At 40.6% G+C, this 15,662-nt stretch overlaps 1 protein-coding gene across 2 annotated transcripts in view; it reads right to left on the reverse strand.

The window, feature by feature from the left end:
• SYNE1 (spectrin repeat containing nuclear envelope protein 1) overlaps window positions 1-15,662 on the reverse strand; it is a 302,115-nt gene that overhangs the window by 109,628 nt on the left and 176,825 nt on the right. For both annotated transcript variants that reach the window (XM_053382199.1, XM_053382197.1), the window contains 8 exons: window positions 14,262-14,444; window positions 12,685-12,822; window positions 10,820-11,005; window positions 9,609-9,731; window positions 8,645-8,827; window positions 7,573-7,716; window positions 3,994-4,191; window positions 2,747-2,887 (listed from right to left, as the gene is read on the reverse strand). In XM_053382199.1, the coding sequence (XP_053238174.1) occupies window positions 2,747-2,887; window positions 3,994-4,191; window positions 7,573-7,716; window positions 8,645-8,827; window positions 9,609-9,731; window positions 10,820-11,005; window positions 12,685-12,822; window positions 14,262-14,444 (1,296 nt within the window). The remainder of the gene's footprint in view (window positions 1-2,746; window positions 2,888-3,993; window positions 4,192-7,572; window positions 7,717-8,644; window positions 8,828-9,608; window positions 9,732-10,819; window positions 11,006-12,684; window positions 12,823-14,261; window positions 14,445-15,662) is intronic.

Below are 15,662 nucleotides of genomic sequence, written 5' to 3' on the forward strand. Positions count from 1 at the left end.
ACATTGTTAGTCTTATAATGAATCCTTCTAATGATGGTCCCTCCATCTAGCAACCAATATAGGCAGCAAGTGGCTGCAGAGGCTCCTTCCTCGATTCTGCTACTAGGAAGGTAAGAGTGCTGTGTGGATCCACCATTACACCCCTACTACAACTCTCACCTTTAGGCAAAATAAAAAGACAAAGGTGCTGCTACTTACTCATTGCTACCGTGACTGTCCTCTTTGATCTGTCAAACTTGCATTTTTAACTCACTCAAACTCTAGGTTGGCCCAATGCATATTTCTTACTTAATTTCCCATGTTACAAAATACATTGCAAAAAAAATATATTCCTGAGGTTCTTGTATTTTACACTTGCAATGCAACTAAACTTCACAAAGTCAATGGCTCATTCTCTCATTTCCTACATTTGCTTTGCTTATTATTTTAACCTATCAATTTCCTTGTTGAATCACAATAGTGGTGCGTTTTGCTTTTGTTTGGAACAAGAAGTACTTGATACCAGTTTACAATAATTAGGTAATGAATAAATTGTTCTTGCTCCGTTCCCATTCTTTACTAGTGAAGGAGGAATCAGTTTGAAATGCATTTATCCATGGGAAATGGTAGTTCTGACCTGATCAAGCTACACCCGAACTGAACCTTCTGTTGAATTGAGCAATTGCTTACAACTCAAGCATTTTATTTCTAAGAAAAGCTCCAACAAATTACCATATTTTTCGCTCCATAGGACGCACCTTGTTTTAGAGGGGGAGAACAAGAAAAAAATATATCTCCCTCTCTGCGCAGCGCCCCTTCAGCGAAGCGGCAGGAGAAATGGAGCCCATTCCATTTCTCCTCCCACTTCGCTGAAGGGGCGCTGCGCAGAGAGGGAAAGCTGCGCAGCGCCTCTCCAGTGAAGTGAAGCCAGGAGAGCCAGAGGGATTGGTGCGCACCGATCCCTCTGGCTCTCCTGGCTTCAGCGAAAAGAAACCGAAGCTTCCGGAGCACAGTGGGAGCTCCAGGCGGCTATCTCTGAAGCCTGGAGAGCCAGAGGGGTTCTCAAAACAACGGGAAGCCTCCGGAACGCGGCGGGAACGCTCCCACTGCGCTTCGGAGGCTTCGCATTGCTATCGCTGAAGCCAAGGAGCCTGCATTTGCTCCATAAGACGCACACACATTTTCCCTTAATTTTTGGAGGGGAAAAAGTGTGCCTTATAGAGCGAAAAATACGGTATATACTGGCACCCCCCAGTAGAATTAATTACATATATATCTCATATGAAAGAGTCAAGCCTCATGCTATACCTTACTTCTGCAATATTATGTTATAATACATAACTATGTATATAATGCTGTATTGTGTTTTTAATATTTGGTTGGCAGGCGCCCAGAGTGGCTGGGGAAACCCAGCCGGATGGGTGGGGTATAAATAACAAATTATTATATTATTATTTTTACAGTATATGCAGCATTCTGTGTATCTGTTTATGTGCCGGTTATTTTAGGAAACTTGCAATATATAACTGCATACTATGATATGCATAAAATGCATATAATAACCATATAATAATTACGGTATGTAATGATGCATATAACATGTGAGGAACTCTATCTATTTATGAGAGAATATGCAAGAAAAGCACATTATTTTTCATCGAGATCAAGGAGTGAAACAGGGAGAAGAAAATATATGATTGGATAAGCTTGACATCAAGGTGTGGTTTTTTTTAACCCTGCATCTCTATTTTTATTCATTGCATTATACCATTAAATATCAAACAGCTTCAGAATGCCCATTAATTAACAAAGGTACCTACAGTGTCAGTTTGATAGAGCTATGCACTGTAATTACTGAAAAGAGAGCTCATGTTGAAAATAAAGCAATGGAATGAAAACAATTTAATTCACATTTACAAAAGTCACCATCAATAAAGAAATAATATTAGAACAAAGGAAGATCTTTGTAACTACCTAGTAGCAGAAAACATGCAGATAGATAAAGGGACAATAAAAGTTGTGTTTTGTCAGGATCTTCTGTAATGCTGAAAATCTTGTGCATGCTCCCATTCTTTTATCCGTATCTCTGGTATCAGAGAATTGTAGAGCTGGAAGGAAACCCAAGGATCATCTAGTCCAACCCCCTCCAATGGGTAAAGGTAAAGGACCCCCTGACGGTTAAGTCCAGTCAAATGTGACTATGGGGTCATGTGGCCAGCATGACTAAACCACTACTGGAGCAATGGGACACCGTGACGTGTGCCAGAGCACACAGAAACACTGTTTACCTTTTTGTCACAGCGGTACCTATTTATCTACTTGCACTGGCATGCTTTTGAACTGCTAGGTTGGCAGGAGCTGGGGCAGAGCAACGGGAGCTCACCCCGTCGCAGGGATTCAAATTGCCGAAGGTTGGCAAGCCCAAGAGGCTCAGTGGTTTAGACCACAGCGCCACCCGCTCCCTTAACCCCCTGCAATGCAGGAATCTCGACATGCGGTCCCTCATCCAATCTGAACCCATGCTTGACCCTGCCTCACATTTCAAATGTGCTAGCAGTTTTAATGCTGCCCTGCATTTATCTTTTATATACATTTTAGGAACAGCATGTAGTTTCACTTTAAATAATAATATTAAAACAAAAGCTTCATGTCTTTTACCCTGAGAAAACACTTCCAAGTTAACTGACAGGACAAATAAGAAACTGCACACTGAGAACCACACATATTCGCAGACATCACAATTGAATGAAAGCCAACGAGGAGATACCTGGTTAACAGAAGCATCTGTATTAGCCACAGGTGAAGGAGAGCGACAGACAGGTGGAGAAGAAATCTCACTGTTGGTTCCCTCTTCCCCAGACTCCTCAGTAACAGGTGACAGAAGTGTGTGACAGCGACCAGCAGTCATCTGTCATGGGAAATGCAATCCGAAAGGACAAGAAGATCATTCAGTCACCACAAGGATGATTTTTATTTAATGCAGTCATAGGCATAGAGTTCTAACAGGCCATAGTTCAAGAGCCTGTACTTACATGGTAAGCAAATTTCAAAGGAAGTCAGAGCCCCTGTACCTTTAATAACTGTGTGTGAGAATTTTATCTGGCAGGCACAGTTTTCCTCACCTTACTATGAGAAAATGTTCCTGCCCAAGTTCTCTCTTTTGCATAGCTATTAGACCTACAAGCCCTGTCCTCCCTGGCATCTGATACATACCAACTAAAACAGTATTAATAATGTAGACAAAGAATGAAAGGTAATTTACTCTAGTTCTGGAGTATTTAAGTGATAGCATTTTTGAGAACATATTTAACCTTATCCACATACACCATAGCTGTAGGAGATATCACAGGAAAATATTGGAACATTCAGCTAGGGAAACATGTACCTTTCTACTAGATAAAATATATTTGAGGAATGTTGCAGAAGAAAAGCATGTAAAGATACTGAAAGCAATACATGTAAAGATACTGAAAGCAATAAACATATGCAACTTAATAGTAAAGCATCTCCTATGGATTCTTTATTCCAGCAATGTTTCAACTGCTATCCAGTGTACTTAAAAATAAAAAGTTCCATGCATATGCAAAATAGTCATTTCAATTTCCCCCTCTCCCAGTTCTTCACTTAGGTATAACAAGGGAGGATAATGCACAAAACAGAAAATAGTAATAATAATAACCTCTTGGGAGTATAAAGTGAAGCTAAATTTTGTTATTTTATAAATGTGATTTTATTTGGTGGTTCCGAGGAATTATCCATGTTTAAAAAGCTGAATTGCCAAAAGCCACACTCATACACACCCAAGGATAACAGTAATTGCTGGTTTGTAAAACTGAATAACCACAGCTGCATAAATTTGAGCTCTAGTGCATTCTAATCAGCAACACCCAGACATCTCATGAAAACAAAGAAACAGCATGGACCGTAGCAATCTTTTGCATAATAGTGTCAGAACCAGTATTGCACATGACTAGTGGCCTCAGGAAACAGACAAATTATACATTTATTGCTTACCATTACTACAGAGGGGTGAGCTGAGTGTGCTGAGAGGAGCTCTTCTGAATCCAGCTCCTCCATTCCTTCTGAAAGTCCTTCCACTTCTGTTACTGTTAGAAGCATAGTGGCGTGCTTGGCTTTCATTGTTAGCATCTTGCACTTGGAATTCAGAGATGCTATTTGCTCCTGGTAGCCTTTGATCTTCTGTGCCAGCTCCTGAGGAAACATTTTCTTCCTTGAGAATCATATGCAGCATGTAGAGGCCGTAAGAAGGAGCAGCAATTCTGCTTCCGTTAGAGAAAGACCGGCTTGCTTGTCTAAGGTCAGCCAATAAAATCACAGCTCTGAGTTTCAGAAGCCCTACCTCAGCAGCAGCAGTGGCCGAACAGCAGGATGTTGATTGTGGAAAACAAACATGTCAGGCTGCATCGCGCTACATACACACAGAGAAAGGCAGGGCTAAACCACTGAACAGAAAGCTATGCAGTGAAAATGGAAAAGCACCGTGAAAATCTTTCCTGCCTGTCACTGACAGAAGGGGTATCTGGTAAACTCACATTATCATTTCTGGGGATAAGCAAATTCTGCATTAAATCCTGCTGAAAACAAGAGGGGAAATACTCTTGTCTGCCTCGTGAGATACTAAAATAAGCTGAAAGTCCCCAGATAAGGCATGCCAAGGAAATGAGGTCATGCAATGACTTGAAGTTTAAAAAAACATACAGCATTCATTTCTGACCAGACTGAATACAATGAACAGAGAAGTTAATGCACAAGGCTGTCATGGATTAACAAACACTGTGGCTTTCTTCTTGCTTTGTTCTAAAATGCTGGGAGCCGTGATAAACTAGTAGCTTGCACTTGGCATTTTAATATCACTCTGCAAGGTATTTATTTTCTTTTAACTGCCTGTTTAGAGTCACAGCTTGGACTGGGTCCAAATTGTATTCCTGAATAAATTAGCTAATTTTGTACTAATGCTCCAGTTGAACCCTCTCTGCAGCAGCAAAATTACACACTTAAGAATACACACTATTGATTGCTGTATCAGTCTAGTTTTGTAGATTATGTATATCTCCATGGCACAAGAATGTAGCCAAGGCATTACAGGTAGATAAGCTAAATATTTCCAGTCAGGTTTGTAAGAAATGTGTATGAGGGGACAGAACTGGTTTCTGAGGGCAAAGGCACAGCACTTTGAAAGGGGCAACAATTAGCTGATACCTGACTCTTGTAACCCCCTGAGCTTTTGCAAGTGCTGATGGCAGCTGATTGTTAGCACCTGTAAAGATCTGTCTCTTTGCCTGTGCAGTTTGATTTCAAACTGTGTTGGCAAAAGAAAACAGGTTACCTGGTGCTATATTTGATATCAGGTGTTTTACAGAAGTAAAGAAAGTATGGAGTAGAGGGAAAACAAGACCATTTTAAACAGCAGACGTTTAAAGCAGAAATAGAGAATCACTGAGCGGGGGAAAGTGGCTGTTTTAAACAATGGCAGATGTTTGAATAGAGAAAGCAGGGGATGACACTGCGGGATGAGCGGCAGTTTGATACACAGTTTGACCACAGCAAGAAAGAGTTTAGAAAGACTCTGCTATATTAGCTTTTGGGTGTTAGCTTCTGTGTTGTACCCATCTCTGCTGTTTCCCCTTGTTAAAACTGGTTTGTTTCTTTGTTTTTAAATGCCATCAATGTCTTTCCATCACTACTTTTAAGGCACATGCTCTTCCTTTTTATGATTACACACACACACACACACACACACACACACTTATTTATTTATAAAAACATTTCTATGATGCAATGTCATAAAATTTCAGCGCAATGTGCAACACCACAAAACACAGTGAAACACAATATAAATAATCATTAAAATAGTTGGCTAATTAAACAGCATAAAAGCCTTCAAGAGATACCTGGAAGACAAAAGCGAGAAACCTGCCACATCACTGCTAGAAGAGAGGTCCACAGCATGCGACTGTATACACTAAATGCCTACCTTCTAGTTGAGATCTCTGTAACACAAGGGACAATTAAGAGAACTCCTCACTAATCTGAGTGAATGAGCTGGTATGCAAACATGCAGGTATTCTGGATCCAAATTATTTTTAAATCAGATGTGGACTGGACAGACCTCAAACAGAGAACACCTGAAAAACAGAGGACTATCCTCTGACAGACCTTCAAAATAGAGGACTGTCTTATTTAAACCCTAACTATTTTTTCCCTTTCGAAAGAACATTTCTGATTTCATATGATGTTTGCTTAGTTTTTAGTCCTCAAAAAAAGCAGGACGATTGTTAGATTGTTGGAACAAAGTGATCTCATGCCATTGGTCCCAAACATGTTTTTACAGTCTGACAGCTCAGAGCAAATGAATTAAGTATAAGAGAAACTCCTGCAAAGCTTAACCTGAATGAATGCCTAAGGGCTGGAGTAATTTCACAGTGAGATAGCCAGTATCATGAAACCAGTCACTCAGGTTTTTAATGGATTTTTTTCCCACCTCTGAGACAAGGAATCAATGCAGAATGCTTAACAGCCTGTGCATCTTTGCCTCCCAACAGGATGTGGTGATTATTGCCTTGTTTTTGCATATTCACTTCTTGCATGAATAAATCAGCAATGGAATTAAGCCAAAGGGTGGCTGATAGGAATGAGATCCAAACAGGAATAGACAGATGTATGTGACTCATATGAAGTGATAATGAAGCATAGGATAGCACAGCTGGGTTCAGGCACCAAAGCTGAAATCAGATACCAGGAAGTATATTTCATTTCTGCTTTGAGGTTTTTAACCAATTAACTCATTTATTACTGATTAACATTTGCTGGTGTTGGGGAAGGTCAGCAAGGAGTGGGCAGTGATGGTTGCCACACAGCAGAGGATGAGAAGCAAGAGGAGGCAACTGGTATGCTCCTTGTAGGCCACATCTGCTCCCCCAAGGCAACTGCCTCACTGATGGGCCAGCCCTGTGGCTTGGGAGGAGCATACAAGAGAAGGTTTATATGTTGATTCTCATGCTGCTGTTTAAATGGTAAACATTTAAACAGCAGCATGTCATTACTAGCCACCATAGGTTTCCGATGCACAAAAGCTGTGATATAAGTGTTTGATTTTATTTTTATTTTTACTTTGTAACAAGGTGAGAAGATCTGTTTTCACCTTGAAGACATGTAGTTCGTTAAATTTAAGAAAAATAAGTGTATGTCTTAATTGTTCAACACAAACCATATTCAAGAGACTCAGATCTTGCAATATTAAACTTCACACCTATGAACAGCCACATCCAAGTCCAATGGCATATTTGGACAAGCTATTTGGCAGTGCATCCATATAAAATGGGAGTGGGAGGGATTGGAAAGCCCCTTTGGTATAGTTTCTTCAATGGGAAATAGCTACTGTGGTAGAGAGGAAGCAGCAAAAAAGGGGGGTTGATAAATATTTTTCTTCCTCTCCAGTCTGAGTCAGAAGAGACAAAAATGCCATGGTCTGGTATGTCTGCAAGAGTTAATATTCTGGAAAATGGGAAAGGAAATGGAAATTTGAGTTTCAGGAAGTGCAAATGAGTTACAGATTAATCTTAGGTACATTACCTCATGGCATGAAATCTGGGCTTGCAATTCTTGAATGTTGCTTGTTGATATGGGCTTGTCCTGGATCTCACGATGAGCTCTCTCTATTAGTTGCTGTAAATGTTTCATCTCTTGTTCATATTGCTCATACTGTACTACTGCTTCCTAGAGAGGAAATATGCCGGGGCCAGGGGGATACAGTGAAAGCACACCAGAAAAGAAAACACCTATTGTGTACACGTGTGTATCATTCTCTTTAGAACTATAAATGATATAAAAAGCTAGATATTTGTAGCACCAAGTAAGAAGCCATTAACATTTTTACTACTAAATACTTTTTTTAAACTTACACACTTTATATCTGACTTAATTACAAAGTAATTAATTTTGTTCCAAATGTTTGTTGCAGGGTTATAACATAATTACTGGGGGAAGGGATGCAGATCACTGGTAAACCAGAGGTCTAAATTTCATTCCAGGTTGTTTATCATGTGAAAAACAAGTGGTTCAGTATTTTTAGTTTGTAACTTCTGGGAGATAATGCATACTTTCTTTTGAGTAATACCGGCAACAACCATTTTAGGCACGTCCAATTGACGTGTGATTGCCAATGTGCGGATCCTTTTGGACCGGGAAGAGGGCAGAATCATAGATGTCAACTTTCAGATTTGAAAATAAGGGATCAGCAGCCTCGAAAATAAGGGATCAGCAGCCTCACCTGTCCCGGGGACAGTCTACGGGATATCTAACAATTTGGGGTAGCAGCGGGAAGCAGCGGGAAATGGTGCCAGAATAAGGGAATTTCCCACAAAAAAAGGGAAGGTTGACAGCTATGGGCAGAATGGGGGCATGATGGGGGCGGGGCACACTTATGTGTGTTCAGCTGACACATGTTAGAGGCCAGGAATGGAACCGCTGCACAAAATGGTGGCCGCCTGTATATATCTGTATGTAAATGTTCTTAAACTAGCAACGATTCGAGAAATTCAAAACACATATTTTCTTTAAGTTGTTAAGAAAGCTCTTAAGAAAAAATGACATTTACTCCAAATTGTGGTATTACCACCTCTTCTCACATTCAATTTATACTTGCCTGCATTATGTTGTACTGCTGAATAGCAGTGTGCTGTAGATGGCTAGCATCCTCCTGCAGCCTGAGGGCAGTGTGACATATTGGGAGCATGGTGACCACTTCTTCAGGAATCCGCAAAGCACTCTGGCAGATCTGCACTGCATGAACCTTTGGCTTCAGTGACTCCATTTCAGAAAGCAGATGCTAGAAATAACATGAGTGCAATAAAAAAACACAATCTCTCATGCCTCCATTGACCTCAATAGCCTTTTACTAAAGTGAGCTCAACAAAAATCTCAAAATGTGTGTTAAATGATTTATCGGTAGGACATGTTGAAAAACATTCTCTACTACATTTTCACACTTTAAAAAATCAGTTAGATATGAGGTGATGTGTATAACAACAACTAAAAGCATCAGCACAAAATTGCCAACTATAGCTGAAAATATTTCATATTACCTTTTGGATTTGACTGAGCTATGTAGGAAAAGAATCTGAGCAATTTATATTCAGATCAGTTCTTGGGGTTGATTGTTTTGTCATATTTTAAAATATAACAACCAAATATATTTAGCTATTCAGCGGGTGATTTCAGTTCAACCGGAGGACATACAGTATCATGAAACACTGTTTTCCCAAATGTCTGTTTTTATAACACCATAACAAAATCAGTGCCATCAACAATGAAACAGGATTTGTCCTTAGGAAGACACTAACAGTGGATGCTAGAGAAGGATAAATTCATAGACCAAGTAATTTCTATGTTCTGAATGGACCATTTTTTTGCAAGTACTATTGTTCAAATAATTTAACATTTCCTACACCTACAAAAACAGAAGTAGAGTGCATGAAATGGTTTTCCATCCCACCTCAAAGCAGACCCCAAACAGAACTTAGTCACTTCAGTCAATCTAAATAAATTTCCATCTAAAGTAATACTTTGCTGCTCTTCTTTCACAAAAATTATCTTATAATCAGTCTAACCTGTCGGTGAGAAAGTTGTTCTTTCAGACTCAAACGGCTGATCTCTGAAGATGTCAGAGTTGCTTGGGCTTGTTCTAAAGCTGTTTGAAGAGCCTTTACCTCAGTTTCAAATTTCTTCATATCCTGGGGGAAAAAAGTACAGAAAAACTAGGAAAAACACAAACCACATTAAACTTGAATTAAGAAACATAAGTCAGTGGTGTTATTTTAAGTGATCTCCAAGCCTCTGGAAAATGGAATACATATCATATGCATTCTCTGGCATATTATAGTTCCTCATCTTCTACAGGCGGCGATCATTTCACGTTGGGTTTAGTTCCTGGCCCCCGCACACTTCAGCAGAACATGCATAAACGTTCTCTTCCCCCATTCCAAAAGGACCTGCATGTCAGCAATCACACATCAATTGGACACACCTGAAACTGTTGCCGCCTGTACAACCTTCCATCCATTTCAATGTGGCTTGCATAGGAGAACTGTCCAGGGCATTGTGCCCTAGAAATGCAGTATATTTATTTATTTAGGCCCCTAAGTATTTTTATGCGTTTAAGCAGGGTGTCTTATAAAAAGTTAAGATTAGAATAAAACATATACCATATTGCCCCGAATATAAGCCGCACCTTTAAAATTCAAGGCTTATTTGCAGGTGTGGCCTGCCTCCTGGCTCAACCGCCATGAACAGGGGGTGGCCGACGCACGGTGTCCTGCTCCCCAAGCCGGCGCTCGATTCTGAGCACACTATGCGCCTGCCTCCTGATACTACTGCTTTCCATAACTACCTCCCCAAGCCAGCGCCGGGAGAGGCTTGGAAGTGGCAGGCGGACTGCACGCCGTTACCCCGCGTACTCCCTGGCTGCTTCCTTGGGGGGGGGCATGCTGCTTTGCTGGCAGCCTCCCCCCCTTCCCCCCAGCGGCTTGGGGGAGGCTTGGGAGATGCGGCTGGGACGGGCGCGGTTGTCCCGCACCCCCGATGGCTCTTGTGAGCAGCTGTTTCAGCAGCAATACTGTAAGGTCGTGAAGATAAGACACACTTTAACTTTTCACAATTGGAATTTGGGGGAAAAAATGTGTGGCTTATATTTGGGCCAATACGGTAAGATTACAACAAACATTACTAAGGAATAATCACAACAAGATGTTTTATATTAGCCTTGTGCAGTCATAAAGCAGACCTGCAACTGTCAGCTAGATATGAAGGGCACTCCGAATACCTTGGCTGCATCCTGAACATTCTGCAGTCGCTGTTTGATCACTTGCTGCAACTCCTCAGTCTGCCGCCCAAGCTCTGACACTTGCTGAGACATCCCTTTGGTTGAATACACACTTGCCAGATAGTCTATCTTTTCTGTCATGGCTTCAAGGTCTCCGTGGATCTCACCAGATTCTTCAAGCATGGCCTAGGTGGGAGTAGTGACAGAATTTGTTTCAATATTCAGATTATGATTAAAAAATGATAGGCTAAAGTTTATGTTCAACCATATTGTGCCAGCACTCAGGCTTCATAATGTTATTCTCTCCCCCCCCCCAATCATATGTTTGAATAGTGGCTTGCCTCAGACCTCAGAATGAAGGCATAAGACATCACAAGGATTTTACTAAGAGATATAGGTATCCAAGAACTCCTCTCTGACTCCTGCCAGAATTCAGGAGGCACCCACTGGGGAAGATCAAGCAGTTGTCTAGAAACTGTCATTTATACAGCTGCTGTCAGGTGTGCGTGCTGTCAGGACTCTGCAGGACTGGGGCCTTCCTAAGTTTGTTCTGAAGAGGCAAGGCGCAGTCATACAGGTGAGGCCGATTGGTAACTCACAGCACCTGATGGCAAGAGCTGGGAAGGGATACAAGGTCAGCATTTTCCCTTCGGCTCTTTGCCACAGCAACACGTTCCTGCCTTGCTGCGTTTGACTCCTTGCTTCTTGATCCTTGGACCCTTGGCTTCTTGACTCCTGCCTCTCTGACCCTCGGACTCTTGGCTTTCTGACTCCTGGCTTCTGGACTCCCGTTCCTGCTCCCACCCCGCCATCTTGCTCCCGGTCCCGTCGTCCCCAGCTGGGACTTCGATCGCCCGTGAACTGGACCGTGACAGCTGCCCCACTGCATTTATGGTCTATCATTATCCACTCCCCTGAAAAGATACCAAAGGGAACTCTTCCTAGGCCTATTACTCCCCCAGAATTGTCCAGGTAAGAGAACAACATGGAGTTCCCAGTGGATGAAGCATTCACCCCCCCCATAACCTATGGAGAACTATTCTACCAAGTCTCTATCTTAACAAAATGAAGTGGGCAGCTGAAAATTTCTGGTATTTCTAACACTATGTAGTAAATTATGAGAACCTACTAAGCAGCAGTTTCATTAAGCCATGTAATTAATGGAAAACTTATTACATGGTGACTATCTGCAGTACTTGAAGCATGAAGTATGAAGTAGTTGTCTTACTTCTATAGGGTTGCTAGACTGAGACAGGAAAATTTAGCACTCATTCCTCTAGTGATGAGCTATTCATCAACACCAATAATTTATGGAGCCAGGAGTAGACTGTATTAGTCTGGACAAGGCCTTGTGTGCCTCACACAATTCTATTATAGACATCCTCTGATGCAATATTGAAGGTACAAAAACTCCATCTCAGCATGTGATTGGAGACATCCAAATACACTTTGTACAAAAACAATAACAACAATCTCAATTAGTACATAAACCTCTGTGTCAATCTGTCAAAACCAAAGAAAGAAAGAAATGCTTACTGGCAACAAATGGGAGGCAGGGTACTTTCTTATGCCAACGGCATTACTTAGTACAATAAAAACATTTTCATTTGTGCATCAGTGGGGAGGGAACGCATGTTGTTTGATCTGCTACTTCAACTTATTTTTATATATAATATTTGTGTAGACCTGGCTTCCAGCATTATATATCATGTATATATTCTGATATTACGTATCAGAAAACAGCACAGGCTTCATAATTTTCATTTGATAACACAATTGTATCATAGTTCAGAGGTAGCAACTATCTTTGGTGCAACAATTTGTGCCTTCATCTATTATTTGAAAAATGTTTTTGCTATAATCACCTGATGAGTCAAAAATTGATCACGAAGCTGAGCGGCAGAATTCCATGTAATGCTACCATGTGTTAGGATTTTAGCTTTTTCAATCCATTTCAATATGAATTCTAGCATCTCATTATATTCTTCTAAGTGAGAAATGGCCTGAAAAGACAAGTAAAATCTACTTCAATAAATCCAAAGTACAGTCTTGCGTACAAAAATACTTTTGGTTTCTGAAATGTTGTCACTTTATTTACCTAGCAATTTTCATTACTTCCATTCTTCTAGTTTCTTAACATTTACATTTCTCGATTACTGTTCTAATGTGCTGATTGCATTAAAATTGGTACATTTGCCATTTGCCTATTATGCCTACTTCTTATGCAGATGAAGCTATTTTGAAAATTCTACATGGAAGAATTAGAATGTATTGATGTCAAGGTGTGGGAGTATCACTGCATACATACTAAGAACAATTTGGCTCTATCACAAATGACTGCACTGCTTGCTTCCCTGATCTACAACACCTCTTCCTCTATTGACTTAACTATGTTTTGTGAGTACTCGCACAGACTACAACCAAAGGACCAATCCCTTTTAAGGGCGAGCAATATATTGCCCTACACAGAAATAAATCAGGCAGTTGTTTATATTTCCAAGATACAACGTACTTTTCTGGACATCTAGTATATTGAATATTTAGAATTATTTTAAACCACTAGAAACTACTGTTAGTCACTCAGTAATATTAGCATGCAATATATCACATCGGCAATTGGTATAAGCTCATGGAAGACAAGATGCCACAGAGTAACAGCAAACACGTTTCCCCTGGCTGAGGGCCTCTAGTGGATAAAAGTGAGTCATAAGGGCTTTATTTCGCTTTCAGCCTTACTGTACTTTCTGAAAAGCCCTTTGAACTTACTGGATTTTAAGAGGCCCAATAAGACTGCCATCCTATGCATATTTACGAGAGAAGACGTCAAAGGGGGGGAAGGGGGGGCTTACTTCTGAACACACTGTGTTGTAAAGCTGTATTTTTTTTAAAAAAGTCTAAAAATCTTTAAAAATCTTAAAGACATTACCATCTAAAGATAAACATAATTTCCACTTTCATCCCTTCTACCATGTTGCCACAGTAGAGTGTATTCTGCAATTTAAAATCAAAATCAAAATTCATGCCGAGAAAATCTCAACTCTGCAATATGACCCAAAGATGCAAACTAAAAATACTTGCATATTTTTGCACAATTTTTCCTGTATTCTGGTTTTGCTAGTTATTGTTTCAGGGCAAGGAACTATGCAATGAGCTGGCAGCTTCAACTTAACCTACTGGAAATTTCACTTTGGCTTCTCAAATTTCCAGCAGACAATGTCTATCATCACAGTTTAGAGAGCAGAAGACTTGCCGGGGGGGGGGGGGCGAGGCAAACAAACGTGAAATTCCCTGAAAACTGAATTCTGTGCACAGTACCATGTTCTATGTGCCCCCATGGAATTGTGGTGTATTAAGAGCCCTTCAGCCTATCCTGCTATTATCTGTTTCAACAATACTTGAACATCTCAACAATATTTGAAATTGTATTAACGTAATACTATACCTGACTCAGCTTTGATGCCCTGTACTCAGCCTGTCTAATAGTTTGCTGGTGGAGAGCAGTCAGTTGGCTTATCTTGCCAGCCAGGTGCTTAGCCAGCTGAGGATTCTGCTCTGCAAAGTCCTGGACAGCTGCATCGAGTTCCATCAGCTTTATGTTGCAGCTGTCTAATTCTTCACCCAGTAGCTGGAGGGAGAAGAAACTGCATTACTTGCCAAAAAAATGGAAAAGACTGAATGAAAAAGAGAAAAGTGGGAAGATTGTTTCCTTTCAAAGTCTTGTGAGTACTGTTACACCATTTTCAGCATGTTTTTTGTATGGAATAGGAAGGATGTGCAGATTTCTCTCCTATAGCTTCCAGCTCAGTTTTCCTCCCACACATGCAAAAGGAGTTATTATTGTTATACTAAGCACTAAGGTAACAGTATGGACATGTGCGCGCGCGCACACACACACACACACACACACACACAGAGAGAGAGAGAAATCATTGACCATACCATGGAGTCTTACATATAAAAGTAAGAAGTTCCCAATACTATATACAGTCAGCCCAACAATTTGTAGGATTAGATGTTTATAGTATGTACAATGCGACACAAATGGGGGATTTAGATATCCATACATATTCTCTATTGATTTAAAAGTAAGAAACATTGATATCTCTCTTTTTAAAGATTGACATAAAGACAATCATATTGATCACATTTGCACAGAATGATATGCCAGAATTTTGGCTTATCATGGTTTAGCATGAACAAGTAGCATGCTACTGCAATTACTCTCATTTTGTTCCTCCTTTGGTGGGAGTAATGTTTGGCTGCAATATCCAAACCATGGATCAGGTTTGTTGCTCCTTAACCAGCCATATTGCTAGCCAACCTTAAGCCATGAGTACAGTGGTACCTCAGTTTAAGAACAGTCTGTTTTAAGAATGATTTGGTTTACAAACTCCACAAAACCGGAAGTAGTGTCCTGGTTTGTGAACTTTACCTCCATCTAAGAACAGAAGCTGAACAGTGGAAGGGCACCGGCGGTGGGAGGCCTCATTAGGGAAAGCGCACCTCAGTTTAAGAACGGTTTTGGTTTAAGAACGAACTTCTGGAACGGAGTAAGTTCGTAAACCGAGGTACCACTGTATTTGGTTTACTCATTGTTATTTGTTAGAGAGTAATGAGCTTTAGATATAATGGGGGAATCAAGCTTCCTGGTTTATCCCACTCATGCCTGGGGAGAAGCAAAGTGGAATCAACTAGGCAGTGTGCATCAGCATGCAGCTCATTTACATTAAAACATGATAAGCCAGAAAGTTTGGCTTATCCTTATGCGTGAAGATGGCAAATTCTCAAACCATCTTTTGCTTTCACACTTGCAAAAATGACTAGCATCAACTAATGATTTTTA

Source organism: Podarcis raffonei, chromosome 3 (genome assembly GCF_027172205.1).
Source record: "Podarcis raffonei isolate rPodRaf1 chromosome 3, rPodRaf1.pri, whole genome shotgun sequence".
NCBI lineage: Eukaryota > Metazoa > Chordata > Lepidosauria > Squamata > Lacertidae > Podarcis > Podarcis raffonei.